This window comes from Cryptomeria japonica, chromosome 8 (assembly GCF_030272615.1).
Source record: "Cryptomeria japonica chromosome 8, Sugi_1.0, whole genome shotgun sequence".
Lineage (NCBI taxonomy): Eukaryota > Viridiplantae > Streptophyta > Pinopsida > Cupressales > Cupressaceae > Cryptomeria > Cryptomeria japonica.
In genome coordinates, this window is record NC_081412.1 from 633559868 (window position 1) to 633582974 (window position 23107).

The following is a 23107-nucleotide window of genomic DNA, read 5'->3' on the forward strand; positions in this document are numbered from 1 at the left end:
CAGTGATCCGACCCTCTCCAGTCAAGAATCTCAGAACATGTGGACCACCCCCTGCTAATCCAAAAATAGGAAACCAAAAAATGATCCAATCGTTCAACAATCCAATTCTCTCCCACCCTCCTGTTGTTCCAAGTGAACAAACCATTGCTAGGCTTGACGTCAACTAGCTGCAGCAAGGAGATACTATCCTGGAAAAGGAAAGAAGAAGGTTCCAACCACATTATGCCCCCCTTCTTTTCACTCAACTCTAGGATGGCATTGAAGTCTCCTGCCATAATCCAAGGATGAAAAGGGGCCAACCTTCGCACACCTAACACATGTGACCATAAGATTTACTTACCCTAAAAATCAGTGGGAGCATAGATATTCAAAAACAAGATGAATTCCCTAGTCTCAAGACTAGCCAGTACCCCAGATAAAGAGGATCTGGAGGCAACCCACTAGATAGGATAGAACCTTAAAGGGTTCTAAAGACAGGCCACCCCTCCCGAGGAACCAGCTGCCCCAACACACTGACACTCGCCTCGCCCCCACAGCTTTGGTACGAGACCCATCAACTATCCACAGTAAGTTTAGTTTCTTGCAAGAAAAGGACATTAGGTGAGTGATTCCTAATCATATCCCGAACAACTTTTTGTCTAGGGTCATTGTTCAAGCCCCTTACATTCCATCAGAGCACAATCATTTAGGAGGGTTGGAAAAGTGTGAATCCAAAGTCTTCACTGACCCTAACTCAACCAAATTCTCACCCATCAATTTGATCTTATCTAGATCCTTCTTTCTGCCAACCTTTGAGTTCTTCTCTGAAGCACTTTTCTTAATATCTCTTTGATGTAGACCTAGGTGAATGGTTGTCTTATTACTTTTTTCCCCAACCAGTTCCAATTTGAAAGCTATTAGAGAACCCGCCCCCTCAGCTACGTTCACCTCAATAACAGGAGCCAGGCCCAACTGAGCCCCAACTGTCTAGTCCATCTCCATCTGCTAGCTTCCAATCACTAGCAAGGCCTGGGAAGATTCCTCCATCACACTTTCTAGCACCCCTCCTGATGCACCCTAATCTAGAGGGGTAAACCCTGGGTTAACTTCCTAATGGCTCAAGTCATCTAGGGCCTCAAATCTGTTAAAGGTATCCTCCTCCCGTCTCTCCTATAAGGGTCTCTTTTGTCCTATGTTCCTATTCTTTGTCTTAACTGAGACAAAACCATCAGCACCCTCTACCACACCCGACATGATAGCTTTCCCTTTCTCAGCCCTATCAAGGCTTAGTTCTGACTGCTAAGGTTGTCTCACTACTGGTTTGTATCTAGGACACTTACGCTGTAAATGACCATACTCATGATATAGACGATAGCAAAATGGTAAAGTCTCATAATCTAGCTATTGAACCCATGAATAAGAGCCTACACACATATCTATAGCATCTGGCAAGGGTTTACTAAGATCTATTTCAACACAGATATGTGCAAAGGTCATTACCTTTCTCCCCAGAGTTTGCAACGAGGATCCCACTAGCCTCCCAAGCAGAGCAGCGAGCATCCATAGCACATCCTCTCGATAGCATTCCATTGGAAGATGTGGTAGCTGAACCCACACCGGAACTCTATTTGGGAGCTCCTCTGAAGGATTAAACCTTGCATGACAAGGTTTGATGAATAATCCCATCTGGTTGTAAAAATACGGACCTCCTTCAAAGACCCTATTGCGATCCTCCATGCAGTTGAACATAACCATGAAATAGTTATTTGCCAGCAGCATAATCTCCATTTCCCCTTTCGGTGCCCATGTCCGCTACGCCCAGTTTTCCAAAAACTGCAATGAAACCCTCATTCCCAAGAACTTGCAATATAGCAAGTGATTTGAAAAGTATTCAGTGTCATCAGCTATAATCTCAAGAGGGATGATCAACTTTGGCCTCTAACTACATCTCTCCAGGCAACCATTAATTTTCACCATGCGTGAGCTACCAGCACTCCCAGAGCCTGAATCAGAAGAGAATAGGTTATTGTTAAACATCTTTACATTCTGAAATGGGTGTTTTGAGCCCACCGCAGCACAGAAATCCATAGCTGGAACCGCCTGCGAGGCTTCCCCACCCAAAGTCACCATCAGGGCACACAAAAATAAAAAATAAAAACAAGGACAACGGTAGAAGGCCCACACTCCTAGGTCTCCCCACGGGGCTCAGCACCCAAGGTCCCTCCCCTCACTCATACCACCAAGGATCGGCCCACCTAAAACCCCAAACCCCCAGGAAAGCTTTGGCCACAACAGCAAAACCCCACCCCCGCTCAACCCTCCCACCTCCTGGCGACCACCCCCACAGCCACCACCGAGCCCTAGCAACTCCTTCCTCCTCCGTCTTCCCTCGACACCCAACACTCCCCCCCCCCGCGCGAACCCACATCAACATCGCCTGGGAGCTAGGGCCGCGAAACCCTAGCTTGGCCTCCTGCGCAGACCTGCATGAAGGCCATCCTTAGAGAAATCAATATTGTAATAAAATTATTGTCTTATAAATATCTTAATTTATTAACTATTTAATTTTATTTTTTGAATGTTTAATATTTTTTTCCTTAAATATATATATATATCTTGAATTAGTAATTATTAATTGACTTTTAAATAAAAGGTTACAAAGAAATATTAAAAAATATTTGAAAATATTTTTAATTGATTACATATATTTTGAATAATATTTTAATCTTAAATATTTTCTTATAAACATTTATAATAATTTAAAATTGTAGCGTCCTAAAATTGTGACGCTTGCAATTTCGACTGCATTTGGGTCTTCACGATGGTGACGCAACACGAAACCTGAATGGAGACCCCGAAACTTGTCCACGACATCAAAAACTACATTTTTCCAGCACCCTGCCTGATCCCTCCTTGCACCCTGCTGTCCCGGGAGGTGGGACCAGAGCGCCCAGTGCCCTGGTCCCCCAGGACCATGGCGCCCAGTGCCCTGATCCCTGGCCCTATTTTTGGGCCCGGTCTCCTATGGGACCTCAGGTCTTTATGTTTGCAATTTGGAAAATAATCTTTCCTGGTCGGCCTAAGGTCGAAAAAATCAGTCTATCAACCTTAATTGACAAGTATATAAACTACATTTCTTCTCTCATTTTAAAAGATGGAAAAAGGTGGAAACGATATTCAAACATTCAAGCATTCAAGCATTCAAGCATTCCTTCAAGCAATTAATCATTCTAAGTCTCCATTCAAGGCTAAGTGTTGCATTCAAGACAAGGATTCAACCATTGAAGAGGAGATCACATACTACAACATACAACATATAACAAACAACAACATCTACACCTTCGCATGTAAGAATACAAACATTCTTACAACAAGGTACTAGTACTTGTTTTACAATCATTTACATTTACAGCATTTCTCATTTCTTGGTTAATTCCAAAACCAGGATTTGACCTAAGGGCAAACCCCTAATCCCTAACCCCCCAATCATCTTCGCTTTTCTGTGTGTAGGTTGCAGGTACATGGCTGAAATTGAAGATCTGGAATCCTTGTACAGAGATGAATAGATCCCCCTTCATTTCGTGGATTTTTTGGAGGACCGTGTGCACGTCGGGTGCCATCGTCCCATCAACTTTTGCTCAAATTTGCAGGACAACGCCATCTCGACATTTCATTGTTAATTCCAGGTCCACAGCTTCATCCTATATCCCTATCTCAGTTTATAAGAGAATCTTTCTCACTTTTCTATGCATTCCTAACTTAATCATTCTATCTACATTCTTTACAAAAGAGGGTAGCCTTGCTGTCCTAACCCTTGAAACTCATTTAGAATCCAATCTTGCATTATGTGGGATTGGATCTTGTAGGTTTCAACCCCTCTTTTGAATGTAAAGTCTCCCCTAAGTGAAAACTGTCAATCCTAGTAACCTCCCTTCTCTCTCCTTGGAGTTGGAAGAGGGGAGAGCAACTAGGGTTCGATTTTCCGCTTTACATTTTGGTGAACCCGACGTGAACATCCTTTCTGATTATTCATGGTTAGATCTGAAAATTGGATTCCTTAATTACATTTCCATGTTTGATCTTTTGCAAAATTTTAGAGGTTGATTGCATAAAAACCCTAAATTTTCTTTTTAGTAATTGAGCTTGCGAAATGTTTAATTATTAATGCTTGTTTTAGATCTACCCTTCTATTGCAAATTATCAATTCATATTTGTGCTTTAATTCTGAAAATTAAGTGGTTAAGTGTCAAAACCTAATTTTTAAAGCCCTCTTGATTCAACCTTTGACTGATAATTTGACTGATCAAAACATCTCCAAATCAGCTGTAACTTTGGATTCCACAACAAAATCATAAAATCTTTCATCCCTGAAAATTTGGAAAAAAGTTGCGAGGACCGTGTGCACTCCGAGCACCATCATCCCTGACATTTTTTCTGAAATTTCGGGAGTTAGATCTTACTGTATTTTTCTGCTAAAATCTGGAATTTTGGCTGATTTTATCAATTCTAACACTTTCAAAATTAAGGTCAAAGTTGGTCTTGTGGTTGCTTGGGTTAAGGCTTCTAATCATTCAAAAATTGTTGAAATTGAAATTCATGTCGAAATTGTGTTTCTTACTATTCTAAATCTGAAAAGTGTGTTGGTGTTCATTCAAAATTTTAGTGCTTTATTCAAATTCTTGCAATTTGTGACTTTTGAAATTAAGTGCTTAATTACAACAACTTTGATTTCCATTTTCAAAATTGAATTTTGCATGAAATTGAGTCAACTTTTAGAATTCAAAACTTGCATTGCTTTTGGTATTCCCTCTAAAATCATAAAATTCAAAATTTCAGTTTCCCTCTCTTTTTCAAAATTCAAATTTTGCATTTTTCGACAATCTTGGTAGGGTTCAATTTTGAGATTGCAACTTTAATTTGGCCTATCTACAGATCGTAAAATCACTCAATTTTTTCAAATTATCTCTAAAATCATCATAACTTTGATCCCTGCAAATTTTGAAAAAATTTGCGAGGACCGTGTGCACCCTCAGCGCCACGGTCCCTAACATTTTTTCCAAAATTTTGGGAGATTGTCGTGATTGCATTTAATAGCCTAAATCTAGGAGATTGGCTAATTTTATTAAAATTTGCTACCTCTAAATTCAAAATCTTCTCTCCCTCTCTAGTGCATGAATTTTACAACAATAAGCCCTACTTACACCATTCCCGTTAGATGAAGCCTTAGAATTAAGTCTTTCCAAGGTTTAATTATTGAGGAGATGGAACCTAATTTGAATAGCCTTTTTAATGAGGACATGGGTAATTCCTCTAATCCTCCTAATGATGAAGAAGCTCTCCATGAGGTTTCTATAGAACAACTTTCGAAATTGGATAATCAATTTGATGATTTTCGACAATGGATGTCTCAAGAATACCCCGATAGTCAAGCTCTTTCATTAATTGAGGGTCTAAAATGTATGGTTCAAAGTGATAAGAATGGAATTGATATTTTGCTTGGTATTGCACACATTGTGGATTTGAATGTGATGCCTATGAAGAGTTGTGCTGAAACTTTAGGTTATACACAACCTTCCACTCAAGTCAATCATTCAATTCCTTTGACAACTTCTATTGCTAGCATACCTACCTTTACATCAAACATAATGGCTACTTCAATACAAGACATTCCCCCTATGATTACCAGTCATGGGGGCAATCCTTCCTCTTCGATTAACCCTCTTCCTTTATTTAATCCAAATTCTTCATTCATTCCTTCAATGAGTGTTCCTATTATATCTCCACAAATGAACATGATGCAAGGGGGCAATTCATTTAATCATTCCATTCCTCCTTGTAGTGTTCCTCCTTTCCAATCATCTCCTATGACTAACTATCATAGTGTCCCGCCACCTTACTCTTTACCTTCTTTCAATAACATAACACCTCCATCTCAATCTAACGCATCTAATATGAACTCTTTGACTGAAGTGACCATTAACAATCTTGCACAAACTGTCTCTTCTTTATAGCAACAAATTGCCTCTATGAATCAATCTAAGTTTAGTGTGCCCACATTTGATGTTGTGAGACCACTTTCTCTTGACATTGTTCGAGCTATCCCTCCTAAACATGTTGAAATCCTGCATTTGGAGCTTTATAATGGTAAAGGTGATCCTCTAACACATGTTAAGACTTTTCAAACAATATGTACTTATTTTGCTTATGACCAAAGGTTGCTTGCGAAACTGTTTACTAGGACATTAAGAGATAAAGCCCTACAATGGTATTGCTTGTTGCCTTCTTATTCTATTACTTCTTTCGAACAACTTGCAAATGCTTTTATTCAACAATTTCAAAACAATATAAGTCCTAAAGTTACTTTGATTGATTTAATGCATTGTAAACAAGGTGTTAAAGAAAAAGTGACTGATTTCATTGGTAGATATAAGCATTTGTATGGTCAAATTTCTTTTCCAGTGCCTGACAATGATATTCAAAGAATCTTTATTTCCAATTTACAAAAAGATATTCGAGACAAACTCCTATTTTCTGAGTTTACTTCTTTCCAACAGTTGTGTGCAACTCTTCACAATTATCAACTGACTGTGAGTCAAATGGAACAATCACATCCTATGGCTCCGAGTGATAAGGGTGATAGTAGTCAACAACCATTTGGGAAGTTTAAACCGAACAGAGAGTCCATTGAATTCAATGAAAACATCATCAACAACAATGTGAATGCAGCATCAGGTGTGCCTCCTATTTCTAATTTTTTCAAGAAAGAAAGAAAGTATACTCCTTTGAATGAATCATTGCATAGTATTATGAATAAGCTATTGGAACAAAATGTGCTTACTCTTCCTCCTATAAAGCAAATAGATCCTGCAAAGATTAATTCACCCTATTTTGATAACAAATCTTTTTGTCAATTTCATCGTCAACCTGGGCATGATACTGAAAATTTTTTTGCTTTAAAGGGTTAAATTCAAGATTTGATTGATAATAATACTATCTCTGTTTTTGGAGTGAATGATAAAGGCAATACATCTGTAGCTCCTCCTAACCAAAATCTTCAGATTTTTACTGATCCATTACCTTCTCATACCTCTAATGCGATTAAGGCTAATGATTCTTCTTTCTCATCTGATGGTCTTGTGTCTATGACTCCGAATGTGACTAACTTTGTAGAGCAGCAAGAAAACCCTAAAGAACCTTCCATCACATTTGATTCTAGTGAAACTATCAGGGCACCTGATGGTCCTTTATACATAGTTGCAAAAGTCAAGAATACACCTTGCCGTGGAGTGCTTATTGATCCTTCGTGCATGGTTAATGTTATTACTGAAGAATTTCTTTTTACTTTGCAATTGAATCAAGTGATCTATGACAAAACAGATGTGATTGTGAAATTATTTGATGCATTTTCTTCTCCTACAATTGGTTCTATTACATTACCTATTGAGGTCCATAACAAATCCCTTGATGTAAACTTTGCTATTATTCCTTCATCCGAACAATTTCGTGTGAAGCTTGGCTATCCTTGGCTATCTTCCATGAAAGCTATTGCTTCTCCTATTCATAAGTGTTTGAAATTTCCCCATAATGGTGAAGTTGTTACTGTCAATCATAGTCTCTTTAAACCAGCTGAAAGAACCTCTAGCATTCCTATTGAATATTTTTGGCCTAAACAATTCCAATCTCTTCCTCCACGAAGTGATCATCTTTTCAAATCTTATCAAAAGTGGAAAATAGATATGATCATATCTCTAAGTGAACGTAGAACACCCAAACTTGATATTCCTATCGTTCTTGAGAAGGAAGTTCTTCCTTTGAAAGATAAAACTAATGTCTTTTCTCAAGAAGATTCCCAACCCATTCCTATGGATGTGATTATGTCTATGTCTAATAAACCTTCTAAAAGTAGACCTATACCTCCTCGTCATGATGGACTTGGTCTCCTTCCTAAACCAAAAATTCTTCCTTTATATGGAGCAGTTCCTCCTCCATCCTTTTATAGAGAGAAGAGACCATCCTCTTCTCCTATTATCCAGCCTAAGAGACCACAACCCAAACACCCAAGTGATAAGGATGAGAACATTCCTCTTCCTAAATCTTCTCCACTTCCTACTAAGACTAGACGAAATCGTTCTGCGCGTGAACGTCGATGAAAGCGTCATCTTAGAGCTCAGGCAGCTACTTCTCAAACTTTACAATCTCCATAAACACCTTCAACAAGCATTATTCCATTTTCTCCTCAGCCGGAAATTGAGCCAAAATATCCTAAACATAAGATACATGATGGTCTTGATCCTGTGTGAGTTAAAGATCCTATTTTTATAAATCTTGATGATGATATAGATGAAAATGTTATTCATGATGAAAATGTTACTTCTCTTGCTTCTGATAGTGAATATGAACTTGTTGATATTGATAACCATCTATCTAACGAATTTTCTAAAGCACTTATCCTAGCTCCTAGACAAGAACAACGTGGCTTGGAACATGAACATAGCCCTTGTTTGGATCTTGTGATAGCTCCATCTGCTGTGTTGGATGTTCCTCCTCTAGCGTGTTCCCTGCCTTCCCAAAACATTGATCAGCAAGATCGAGGGGTAGATGACGTGCTAGACTAGTTTCATTAGCATAGCAGACTCTCTCCTCCTCTCTTTTGTTACTTCTTCCATGTGTTATTCTCATTCTTCTATTTGTTGTCCTTAGTGTTGTCTACTTGAGGACGATGCAAAGCATTAAGATCTCTTTTGGTCTCTCTCATGTTGACTCAAAAGACACATGTGTTCCCTTCTTCTAGGTGACCTTCCTTGATTGGGGAATGAAGAACAATTATGCATAAATACATAATTATCCTTGGTTTATCTCATACTTGGGGGCTAAATCTTTGTGATAACGTGCTCCTTTCCCTTCTCATTTTGTGTATCACTACCTTAAAGCAATCACCCCTGTTGAGGCATGTGCGATCGCTTTAACGTAGGGGGGCATACACCCCATCTATCCCTTCAGGAATACTTGAAAATTTCTTGGCGAACTTAGCTTTGCCTTGAAAATTTTTAGTATTTCTCTTGCATGACTCATAGTGAGGGAACCTTACTACTGACAGTCATGGTTCTCCCTCGTGATCTTCCCTTTTACTTTGTCAATCGAAGTCGTAAGATCCTTAGTCCACTGGGGGCTTGGTGTGTCTTGCCTCCTTGACATGGTGAAAGTCTTTCAATGTTGTTTCCTTGTACTTTACCGGAAGTATGAGCGTACGCTGATACTCCCGCTAAAGTGGGGGCTAAATGTAGTGTCCTAAAATTGTGACACTTGCAATTTTGACTGCATTTGGGTCTTCACAATAGCGACGCAACATGGAACCTAAATGGAGACCCCGAAACTTGTCCACGACATCAAAAACTGCATTTTTCCAGCACCCTGCCTGATCCCTCCTTGCACCCTGCTATCCCGGGAGGTGGGACCAGAGCGCCCAGTGCCCTGGTCCCCCAGGACCATGGCGCCCAGCACCCTGGTCCCTGGCCCTAATTGACAAGTATATAAACTGCATTTCCTCTCTCATTTTAAAAGATGGAAAAAGGTGGAAACGATATTCAAACATTCAAGCATTCAAGCATTCAAGCATTCCTTCAAGCAATTAATCATTCTAAGTCTCCATTCAAGGCTAAGTGTTGCATTCAAGACAAGATTCAACCATTGAAGAGGAGATCACATACTACAACATACAACATACAACAAACAACAACATCTACACCTTCGCATGTAAGAATACAAACATTCTTACAACAAGGTACTAGTACTTGTTTTACAATCATTTACATTTACAGCATTTCTCATTTCTTGGTTAATTCCAAAACTGGGGTTTGACCTAAGGGCAAACCCCTAATCCCTAACCCCCCAATCGTCTTTGCTTTTCTGTGTGTAGGTTGCAGGTACGCGGCTGAAATTGAAGATCTGGAATCCTTGTACAGAGACGAACAGATCCCCCTTCGTTTCGCGGATTTTTCGGAGGACCGTGTGCACGTCGGGTGCCATCGTCCCATCAAATTTTGCTCAAATTTGTAGGACTGCGCCGTCTCGACATTTCACTACTAATTCTAGGTCCGCAACTTCATCCTATATCCCTATCTCAATTTATAAGCAAATCTTTCTCACTTTTCTATGCATTCCTAACTTAATCATTCTATCTACATTCTTTACAAAAGAGGGTAGCCTTGCTGTCTTAACCCTTGAAACTCATTTAGAATCCAATCTTGCATTCTGTGGGATTGGATCTTGTGGGTTTTAACCCCTCTTTTGAATGTAAAGTCTTCCCTAAGTGAAAACCGTCAATCCTAGTAACCTCCCTTCTCTCTCCTTGGAGTTGGAAGAGGGGAGAGCAACTAGGGTTCGATTTTTCGCTTTACAAAAATAATGTTCACATTATGTAAATTCACAAAAGATCTATTTAATACAATTCTAATTTATTCTATTTTTTATGTCAATTAAGTGATTTTAATATTTTGGGAAGAGTCGACCAAAAGAAAGTGAGTCTATGTTAGGTGGCTAACAATGACTGAAAATGAATACTCACAGTTTGGTTTGGCTCTAAATGCTTCAAGTCCCTACCTCACAAATGTTTGTAGTACAAATCTAATTTATAATAATTATAAGTCAATTAATTGACTTTAATTTGTTAGGAAGAGTCGCTCACAAGGAAATCAATCTATATTAGGTGGCCATCAATGACTGAAAATGATAACTCATGATTTGATTTGACTCTTAATTTTTTAAGTGGCTACCTGAAAAATATTTGAAATACAATTGTATTTTCTAGTTCAATTATATGACCTTTTGGTTTTTCCGAAAAGGATCACTAGAGAGAAAGTCTAAATTAGGTGGCCATAAATGACTGAAAATGAATACTTGCGGTTTGATTCGACTTTGAATGCTTTAAGTTGCTACCTTGAAAACCTTTCGAATATGCATTTGGACATTCAATTTGCATTCACTGGTTAAATCAACTAGTCGTTTACCATGTTGAACAAGGAAAATCTCGATGAGCGTGACAAATGCATCACCCAATGGATTATCATCTATTTGACAATTACGGCTACCTCTTTCACCGTTGATTTTGAAAAAATACTTTAGTTTTCCTCTGAAAATCTTTGGTCATGTTACTTCTAATATAATCGTTGATTGTTAAATATTTAAGTCAACTTTCACTTTATAGAGGACATTAGAAATATTTTATATTATAATATGGTATATTGACTTGTAATGAAATATATTATTGAAAAAGAAATAAAATTAATTATATGAAATAAATACATGGTCATTATTGATTTCTTTTACATATAGGGATCTAGAAAGTTAGAACAATAAATCATTAATTGAAATATCAATAAATTTGAATGGTATCATAGATGAGAAGTTTATCAAGTAAAGTGTACATTATGACTTTTATAATTGTTAATTTAGGTTGCATTTAACATCATGACAATATGACATGCATGAAAGAAAGAATCCATACAAAGAATCATTGTAAGTTGATTGGGTTTTTAACAATTCTAATACAATTTACCTGGCTTCAATTGTTATTGACAAAACACAATCTATTTCATGCAATTTTATAAAATCTAATCATATTACATAATTATAATGATGCTATAGAATATTTTTTCAAAGATAGTTCTCTCAATTTCACCATGTTTCAATTAGTGATTTGTATTTGAATAAAGGTCCAAAAGGTAAATGTTGAAATAAATAAAATAAATCCAAGTGAATTTAATGGTCAAAGGTTTAGTAATTCAGCATATATATGTCTTATCTATTAGGAATTAGGTTCCATCAACCTTATAAATCCTATGTAGATAATTACTCCTAAAATTGTTTTTAATTTCCATCAAGGAAGATGCATTCACTGAGAAATAGTCTTATTTAGACACATTTGGATATTTGTACCTAATAAGGGGTGTGGGGCCACTTACACACCACTATTGTCGCCACCCAAAGATCCTCCAATTAGATTTTAGGGTTCATGCCCCCATAGAGAATTTTTTTAAAAAAATGCATTATAAAATATCGCAATTTTGTAGTTGTAAAGTGGAAAATTGAACCCTAGTGACTCCCCACCTAGGAGAGAGAAAGGAAGTCACTAGGATGATTTTCACTTGGGAGAAATTTACATTCAAAAGAGGGGCTTGAATCCACTTGATTCAAATCCAAAGGGAGTAAGGATGTGAATACCAAGTGGATTGCAAGGGTTGAAGTGTGATTTTCCCTCTTTTGTAAATGGGAAAGTTGATTTGATGACTATGCAGGAAAGGGAGATAAAAGAAGTGAAATGAGGAGCTACCAGTTCTGGATCACGTTGTAACTACGGATTTGAGATATTTAGACTGATATAGATCTTCCCTGCAAATTAGGAGAAAATTCGTCAGGACCCTATTGAAAGTGCACACAATCCTCCGAAAAATCCATGAAATGAAAAGTGATGACATCTTGCTCTAAGAGGCTGCCCTCTAGTTCCAAGAATCTCCCACCGTACAAGAGAGGGAATACTCTTCAAGAAAGGATAGGATAGGTGAAAAGAGATATCTTTCTATAAGTATAAAGGAGATCCTTGGAGGAGAAGAGATATTTGTTCAAAAGACATCCCCCTCCAATAGGAGTTGTCTTAGACAAATATAATATCATCTAGAACAAAGAAAAGGAGAGAACAAGAATGCAATCCTTCCTCCTATTCCTAGGTGAAAGGGATTCTTAATGAGGGATGACTCACTTTTAGCCCCAAGAGGGATGGGTGAATTTATCATAGATGTACATTACCAAGTGTGAAAGAGGTTGTAGTCAAGGACTTACACCTCTTGTATAAGAGAGAACCCATGAGGAAACCACCAATAATTTTGCACAAGGAATGACATCAAGTAATATAACTCACATCATCCACAAAATAGGGAAAAGTGGATCCGTAGAGAAAGAGAGAGAGGTATCATTACCCCCCAAGTGTAGGGACAATGAGAAGAGCTTACACAATCTTTAAGAGATAGATTAAACATAATCAAATGCACAATGTACTTTCACAAATGCATGGAATGAAAGACATTAGTATATGTAAAATACATGTCTCAAGAAGTGGTAATCTTTGAAAGGAAGAGAGAAAAATCATCGCATATTTCCCAAGGGGGATTAATTATAAAAGCATACCATTGTAAGACATGATAATCACATATAAAAAATGCAGCCCCTAAAGGAAATAATGATAAATGAGAAAGAAAGAAAGGGAAAGGAGTGAAAATCCTTGCCCCGCAAGTGAGGAGAACAAGGGGAAAACATTACACATCTTTTGATGGTGATTATTGTGAAGCAATATACCTTCCTAATGGAACAAATCCTCTCAAGGAAGGAAAACATACTTCTCAAGAGATCATTCAATGCTAAGGGGCATATCATACTTGCGAATAATCGAAACCATAAAAGTGGTAAGTTTTCCAAGAGAATGAAAGAAAGAGTGCACTAGTCGCCAAGTTTCAACTCTTAAACAACCTCTAATTCTATACAATATCTCATACATTTTGGCAACACTAGGATAATATCAATTAGTGGATATGGCTAGGATGGAAAGGTTACATGAGCTATTTTGTATCTTCTATTGTATGAACTCTAGTGTATCCAAGTAGGTATCCTTGGAACCCGGTATGGACATCCATCAAAGGTTAAAATAAGGGTTATTTTTAGTAAATGATGTAGAAGAAAGTTCATAGTAGACATGTATGCAAAAGATAAAATTCTAGATAATACATGTGAGAAATATGAGAAAATGCATCAAGAAATTATAGGTTCTATAGGTTTATTAGACAAGGTTACCTCTTTTTAACTTCCTATTAAATATATCTAAAGAATATTTTTCTTCACATCAATATCATTTGAAATTTATAATAAAATTATTATTCTTAACATTATTTCCTTCTTGTAAATGTTTAATTTTCTACTATTATCACATCATCATCTCATCTGCAACCTAGTTTGGCATCTACCACCATAATTTAGACTAATGTGTTCATTCATAACTATAGTATCCCTTATCATAGATATCTAAAATATGTCCACGTAAAAAAATTTACATGCATAATGCAATTTTTCCAAATACATCCAGAGTCTCATATCACTCTAAATATGCAAACATATCTTTTATTTTACTATCATCCATATATTTTTCATCCTTTGGCCATACCATAACCATATATTTTCCTCATAGATTATATCATAGCTTATGCACATACCATATCCTCATCTAAATTCATATCATAGCATCCTCTTTTAACATATCATCTTCATATATATCCATATCTTAGATCACTCACTTTACCTTTTACATCCACATAATATCATTTCTAGTATATAATATAGACTTATACCATAGGCTCTCATCCATGATCAAATATCCCACTTCTAGGTATTTATATTCTCGATTAGGTTATCACCTTAACCTATTTAATGTACCTTAATCTACATTCATATCATAATATCCATTGTCACTTACATTATAACATGCATCCATTGCCATATGTTTCAACCATCATCTATATCCATCATATACCTATAGTGTCATAAAATTGTGGTCCTAGAAATTTTTGACTACAATAAGGTCCTCACGCATGTGAACTCGAATCCTCTAGCCTGATTGGAGACTAGAGATTGCTTGGTTTGTGAAAATAATTTCTTTCTTGGTCTCCGCATAACTCTGTCTGCACTCTTCCCTAAAGAAAGGGGTAGGATAGGGGCGTGACACACCTATCCCCCCTAGGACAAGGGCGTGGCACCCTTTTCCTCCCAAGATAGGGGTGTGGTTCCCTTTCTTGTGCCCTATTTTGGGGTAGGACCTTCCTAGAGCATGCATTGTGGGTTGTGCTATGAGCGGGAAAACTCTCCCGATGTTGGCCCATGATGAAATTCAAACCTACCAACATGTATTTAATGGGCATTCTTCCTCTCATTTGCATAAGGTGGGATGAGTGGGAAATTCACAAGCGATCAAGAATTCAATCATTCAAGAATTCTTTTCCAGCATTGAGCATTCTCAAGTCTCCCTTCAAGGCTAGGTGTTGCATTCAAGTCAAGGATTCAACCATTGAAGAGGAGACTGATTTCAACATTCAATTCCACACAAGAGTTTCTATCAGAATTGCTACTACAAGCTCCCTTGAGGTGATTTACAATTCAATCTTTCATTTACATCTACTTGCAAGTACTTTCTTTCATTACTTGGTTAATTCCAAAACTAGGGTTTGACCTAAAGGCAAACCCCCAATCCCATCCCATTTTCCTCTCTTTTCTGTGTGTAGGTTGTAGGTGTGCAGTTGTACTTTCGGATTCGGGATCCATTTGTTGAGGTGGAAAAACCCTTTTTGTTTCATGGATTTTTTGGAGGATAGTGTACATTCCCACCACGATTTGAGCAAATTTTCCTCAAATTCACAGGGTGACTTCGTCTCGACATTTTAAGTTGCCAAATCTAGGTGTACAACTTCATCCCATATCCTAATCTCAAGTTATAATCGATTCTTTGTCACTTTTGCACTACATAACTCTATCACTTCCTTTCCATTTCAAAAAAGGAAGAGGGGATCAACTTAACATTCCCCAATTCATTCAGAATTCAATCTACCATCTTATGTGGATAGATTGAATCTAGTGAATTATCATCTCCTTCTTCCAAATGTAATGGTGAAAATTGTTTGAAGGATAATCAATAGTGAAACTCTCATCTCTCTTTGAGGGAAAGGGTAGTCTTCCTCTTGATCTATCATTCACCATTTTCCACCATTACATTTTGGTGAACCCAACGTCTTGCATACTTTCTTTTGAATAATATCGCATATTTTTCATTTACAAGTTTTTAACTTTCTGTAACCTTAGTGATTAATTTGTTAAAAACCCTAGTTTTTAAAATTAAAATTGAACCTGTGATTTGTACAAATTGTTTGTGATTATTTTAGATCTGAAAATTGTCTTGATTGTCAAATTCAATTTCCTCATTGCCTTTTTCAAATTACAATTAAAATTTACAAAATTAAGAGGTTATTTGCTAAAACCCTAATTTTCAAAAATCATATTGAACTTTCGCAAAAATTGGATTTAAACTTAATTTTTAGATTCCTGATTGTTCTCAGATTTGTCTTCAATCCTACAATTCAAAATTTCAATTTTCTCCCCTTTTCCCAAAATTCAAATTTCAAAATTAAGTGGTTAGGCCATCAAACCCTAATTTTTAAAATTAGTTGAATTTTGTGTGAATTTAAAATCAATTTCAATTACATTCAGATTTATAAACATTTTCCAAGGTATCCCTATCCATTAGGATTGACCCTTTTCAAAATTGCACTTCAATTCCTCATTTTCTTCAAAATCCTAATGGGGTCCTATTTTCATATTTGTGCCTTCATTTCACCCATCTAGAGATCATAAAATTTGCCAATTTTGGGGGGTTGGCTTTAAAATACTTGCAATATCCATCCCTGAAAATTTTGTAAAAAGTTGGTCGGACCAGGTGCATTCCCACCACAGTCCCCGATTTTTTTCCTGAAATCTTGGGACACTGTTATGACTCTATTTAATAGCCTAAATCTGAAAGATTGGTTGATTTTATCGATTTTTGATCCTTCTAGAATTGGAAATACCTTTAAAATTCAACATTTCAACTTTCAAGAATTTTTTAAAATTAAGAAGTTAATTATTGTCTGCCCTGATTTTAAAAATTCTAATTTTAAAATTAAGTGGTATTCCCTTGGCCCTAATTTTAAAAAATCTCCAATTTCCTTTCAATTTTGGAAATTGTGTCATCATGTGTCCCCAACAAAGTTCAAATTGTGTAATCATTATTTTCTTGAATTTTGCATTACTCAGTTTTGTAAGCTTTGTTCTACAATTCAAAATTCAAACTTTCCCTCTAGTGCATGAGTTTTACCACTATAAGTCCTACCTATCCTATTCCTCTTAGATGAAGCATTATAATTAAGGCTTCCCAAGGTTTAATTACCGAGGAGATGGAGCCTAATTTGAGTGACTTCTTTAATGAGGATCATGCTAATTCTTCTCATCCTAATCATTTGCCTATTAATGGATCTCATGATGAAGAAAAAGTCTTAACTAGGGTTTCTTTAGATCAACTTTCTATATTGGACAATCAATTTCACAGCTTTCAACAATGGATGTTCCAAGATTACCCTAATAGTGAATCTCTTCCATAAATTGAAGGTCTTAAACGCATGCTTCAAAGTGATAAGAATAGAATTTATATAATGCATGGCATTGTACATATTGTTGATTCTAATGCCATGCCTATCAAGAGTTGTGTTGAAACCATAGGTTATTCACAACCTTCAACACAAGTCAATTTCTCTATTCCTTTGACTAATCTTATGACTAGTATTCCTACTTTTACATCCAACATCATGGCTACTTCAACTCAAAATGTCATTCCTACAACTATAGGTCATGGGACAATCTCTCTTTTTCATTTAATCCTCCATCATTACCTATGTCTTCCATGAGTGTTCCTATTATTCCTTAATCAATCAGTGTGACATAAGGGGGAAATTTCTTCAACAATTTTATTTCTCCTTTAAGTGTTCCTTTTCCTACACAATCATCACTAATGCCTACTTATCATAATGACCCACCACCTTATTCTCAGCCCATGCCTTCTTTCAATAACATCACACCACCTTCTCAATCACTTATGTCTAATATTAATTCTTCTACTGAGATGACACTTAATAATCTTGCTCAAACTGTGTCTTCCTTACAACAACAAATTTCTTTTATGAGTCAATCCAAGTTTAGTGTGCCCGCCTTTCATGTTGCGAGCCAACTTTCTCTTGATATTGAGATCCCTCAATTGGAACTCTATAATGGAAAAGGTGATCCTATAACGCATCTCAAAACATTTCAAACCTTGTGTACTGATTTTGCTTATGATCAATGATTGCTTGCAAAACTGTTTACAAGAACACTAAGAGATAAGGCTTTACAATGGTATTTCTCTTTGCCTCCTTATTCTATCACTTCTTTTCAACAATTGGCAAATGCTTTCATCCAACAATTTTAAAACAACATTGGTCCTAAAATCACTTTGATTGATTTAATGCATTGTAAACAAGGTGTTAAAGAAAAAGGGACTGATTTCATTGGTAGATATAAGCATTTGTGTGCTGAAATTTCTTTTCATGTACCTAATAATGATATTCAAAGAATTTTCATTTCTAATTGACAAAAAGATATCAGGGAAAAGCTTATTTTATCTGAGTCTACTTCATTTCCGTAGTTGTTCTCAACACTCCATAATTATGAACTGGTTGTGAGTCAAATGGAGCAATCCACTCCTATGGCTCTGAGTGATAAGGGGGAGAGTGCTCAGCAACCGTTTGCAAAGTTCAAACCAACAAAAATCTTCATCGAATTCAATGATCCAATCAACAACAACCATGTGAATCCAACAACAGGTGTGCCTTCTATTCCTAAATTTTTCCAAAGAGAAAGACCATTTACTCCTTTGAATGAATCTTTAGATAGTAATATGTCTCATTTGTTGCATATAAATGTTATCAAACTTCCCCCTATAAAAGAAATTGATCATTCCAAACTTGCATCTCCTTATTTTGATAACAATTCCTTTTGCCAATTTTATCATCAACTTGGTCATGATACTGAGAAATGTTTTGCATTGAAAAAGAAGGTTCAAGACTTGATTTATAATAATACTATATTTGTGGCTGGTGTGAATGATAAAGGGAATAAATTAGTTTCTCCTCCTAATCGAAATCTTAAGATTTTCACTGATCCCTTGCCATCTGATACCTATAACATTATTGATATTGTGCCTAATTCTCTCACTTCTGAGGAATTCGTCTGTATGGCTCCAAACTTGGTTAATATGGTAGTAACATAAGATTTGCCTAAGGATCCATGTATTACATTTGACCCTAGCAAGACCATTAGAGAACCGGATGGTCCTTTATACATAGTTGTGAAGGTTAAGGATATCCCTTGCCATGGGGCCCTGCTTGATCCCTCTTGCATGGTTAATGTCATAACTGAAGAGTATCTTTTTACTTTATGATTTCATAAGCCTATATATGATTCTTATAATTTTGTGGTGAAGTTATTTGATGGCTTCTCTTGTCCTACCATTGGTTCTATCACTATTCCTGTTGCAGTTCATGCTAAATCCATGGATGTTGACTTTGTTATCATACCTTCTTTTGAGAAATTCTGTGTGAATTTGGGCTATCCTTGGCTATCTTCCATGAAGGATATTGCTTCTCCAATACACAAGTGTGTTAAATTCCATCACAATTGAGAAATAATAACCATGAACCATATCTTATTTCGTCCATCCGAAAGAAGCACCGGTATTCCTATTGATCTCTTTTGGCCTAAACAATTTCAATCTCTTCCAACAAGGAGTGGTTCTCTTTTTCAATCTTATCAAAAATGGAAGAATGATATGATCTTATCCTTAAGTCAACCTAGATTGCCAACACTTGACATTCCTATTATTCTTCAAGAAGAGGTTCTTCCCCTCTCAAATAGAACTAATCTCCCTCCTAAGGAAAATTGTCCACCTACTCCTATGAATGTGACTTTACCTTCTCTTAAGGAGAACAAAAATATTCCTCCTAAAGTTAGACCTATACCTCCTCCTCATGTTGGATCTGGTCTCCTTCCTACACCTAATATTTCTCCTTCCTATAGTGCAGTTACATCTCCTTCCTCTTATCGAGAGAAGAGGCCTACTTCAACTATTGTTCAACCAAAAAGATCTCAAGCTAAACCTTCGACTATCATGCAGGGAAACATTTCCACTTCTTCAAATGTTCCTCCTCCTTCTCAAACTTCAACTAAGACTCGACGGAATCATTATGCAAGAGAATGCATGACAAATACGTCGTGTTCGAGCTTGTGAAGCTATCCCTCAAAATACTTAGTCTCCTCAGACTCTGACAGTTGACATGATTCCCTTTTCTCCTAAGAAAGATGTTCAACCAACATCTCCAAATCATAAGTTGCATAAAACACATGATGGTTTTACTCCTACTCATGTTCTTGCTCCTCTTTCTTTAAACTTTGATGAAGAAATGGGTGAAAATTTTATTCATAATGGCAATACAACTCCTAATGCTTCTGATAGTGACTATGAGTATGTTGATGTGGACAAACATTTATCGGATGAGTTTTCACAAACCCTAATCCTAGCTCCTAGAATCGAACAAAGTGGCTTCCAACATGAGCATAGTCCTTGTTTGGATCTTGTGATAGCTCCATCTGATGTGCTCGATGTTGCTTCTCTAGCATGTTGCTCGCCTTCCCAAAATAGTGATGAGAAAGATTGAGAGGCGGATGTTGTTCTATATTAGCGATATTAGCACTGTAGATCTCTCTCTCTCCTCTCTTTTTTTTTTTGTGACCATTCTTCGATTGTGTACCCCTGTTATTCTATTGTTCCCTTAATGTCTACTTGGACATGATATAAAGCATTGAGATCTTCTCTTGGTCTCTTTCATGTTGACTCAAAAGACATCCTCTCTTCCTTTTCTTCTACGGTAGTGTCATACTTTGGGGAATGAAGATTATTATATGCACATACAAATATGATATACATGAGTTATTATACAACATACTGACCCCAAGAAAAGCAATACTACCTTGTATTTTCTCTTCATTATCCTTGGTTTTATACCTCAATTGGGAGCTAAATACTTGCGATAATGTTTTCCCTCTTTTATCTCTCTTAGGTGTATCCTACGTTAAAGCAATCACTCCCAATAAGGTGCGTGCAATCACTTTAACATGGGGGCATACACTCTGCTCATACTTTCCTTCTTGTGATACTTAGAATTACTTAGTGACCCTTGTTTTGCTTTGTGATCTTTAGTATCCTTTCTTTCATGACTCATAGAAGATATAAGGCATAGAATTTTATCAAAATTAAATTAAAAATTGAAAGAATACTATAACTAGTATGATTTTGTTGTGTAATAATATTCAATAATAAAATTTTAGAGATTTTAGTTCAATAGGTAAGAAATTATATATTCACAAGGAATTTATTCAAGAGAACGATTGTATTGTTTAGCGATGGTGAAATATATTTAAAATAATGATAAAATTTTGGAGCCACTAAATTTTGAAAAGTAACTAGTTCTTTAATCGCTACAAAAAATTGTAAGTTATCAATTACAAAATTATATTATATGTGTATATTTAGAATGTCAGTCTTCAAAATATCTATAATATAAATGAATATATATTAAAATCAATATAAATTAAAATTATCCTAAAAATATAATCAAAAATATGAAAAACTAATGTCTTATTAATACTATCCCTCACACTAGTTGGCTGAAGCTGAATATCGTCGGGTCTTCTTGTGGTAACCATGGTCAAGCAACAGGGGGAAAAGTGATTAGAGACTCATGTGGCAACCTCATCCTTTCTTGTGTGGAAAATTTTGGTGCTCAAGCTTTGAGACTGGCTGAAGTGGCAACAGTCTATCATGGGTTAATTGTAGCAAGGGAAAAGGAGCTTCGATGCATCATTATTGAAGGTGATTCTTGCAATACAAGAATGATTCTTAAACGTGTGGCTAAACCAAACTATAAATCTAACTCGCTATTATCAAGTGTCATGCTCTCCATCCTACTCTCAAAGATGTCAAGTTCTACCATGTGTTGTGGGAAGAAAACTATCTAGGGGACAAGTTTAGGCGCATATGTTAATGATTTTGAAATTTTGATTCACTTTTATGAAATCCTGATAGAGGCTTGTGGCATGATTTTTAAGGGCTTGTTTATTAATGATGAATAATCCCAATGTTGCCTTTTTAGTACTTTTATTTCTTTCCTTTTCCATTCCTTACTAGCTAATGCAGGGAGATTTAAATTTTGTTGGTACCACTTACGACTATATTCTCTAGGCTTGTTGCTTTCTCAACCTAGTTTTCTTTTCTACAGATATGGGTGGTGATTTGATTTAGATCGAACCCAAAAAATTCTCTCAATTTAAGATTAATCAAGATCTTTGGAATAAGGTGATTAAGGAAATCTAGATACTTATGCGGAGGAGATGACCAACCATGATATTTAGCTATCTACAACATTTGTTCATGTCTAGGATAATGGTACTATTAAGATTGGCAGTGTCACCTTTATGGTTTCAATGGAGACCGTAGCAAAGGTGATTGGGCTATCCCTCGATGGAGTTTCATTTCCCAAAAAGAAAAAAGGGAATCATAAAGAGGACTTTGATCGTTTCTTTGAACCTAGGGAAAGGGTTTCCAAGCTTCAAAGTGGTTATATTAGGGAAGAACTACCAGATATTTGGAAGGAGTAAGCTATATTGTTTATGAAGTACTTCACCTTAGAAGAAAGGAAAAGTAGGCTCCATCTGTAGAAATTCCCCATGTTAAATCATCTTTATCATGGGGTAAGAATGAGTTTTTCCTTCTAGGTTATATCATCTTTTTCTCAGTTCGTTTCTAAAGCCATTATTAAAGGTTAACCCCCACTCCATTAGGGATTCATTTATAGATTGTATAATTTCTAACTAGCTTTATCCCCCTCTGGTGGGGTCCCTTCTATTGAGATTGGGTTCACCTATGATGCCAATTTATATGTAGATCTTGTTGTTACTCCCTCTAATTCAAGGTAGTGTCTCATTTGGGTTCTCAAATGGCCAGTAGGAAAATACTTGCTAGAATGGCCAAATTTAAGACCATTTTCGCCACCAAAAAGGATCAGGATGTCCATGCTCAACCTCAGATGCAACAAAATATAGATATTGTTGAATATTTTGGATCTGAGCCTCTTTCATTGGATGATTCATACTCCTTAGACACCACATCATTATATTGGTTCCCTGCTAAAATTGGGGCTAACACTAGCCCTTCCCCCATAACCCCTCCCTCCTCTACTAATACTAAACCACCAAGCTCTATCTTGGTTCTAACTAACATTGTGAAGGACCTACATGAGGATATAAAAAGATGAGACAACCTATTAAAATGGCTCTTTGCAAACATGAATGTGGTCATTAAAAGATCAACCAACTGGATTCAGTGGCTAAGGCAAAGGCTAGGACTAACACTTTGGTTAAT

At 36.5% G+C, this 23107-nt stretch overlaps 1 protein-coding gene across 1 annotated transcript in view; it reads right to left on the bottom strand.

The window, feature by feature from the left end:
* Nucleotides 1-2206: 2206 nt before the first annotated feature.
* LOC131857851 (receptor like protein 21-like) overlaps nt 2207-23107 on the bottom strand; it is a 29906-nt gene continuing 9005 nt past the window's right edge. The window contains exon 5 of the mRNA XM_059210619.1: nt 2207-2462. Within this exon, the coding sequence (XP_059066602.1) occupies nt 2207-2462 (256 nt within the window). The remainder of the gene's footprint in view (nt 2463-23107) is intronic.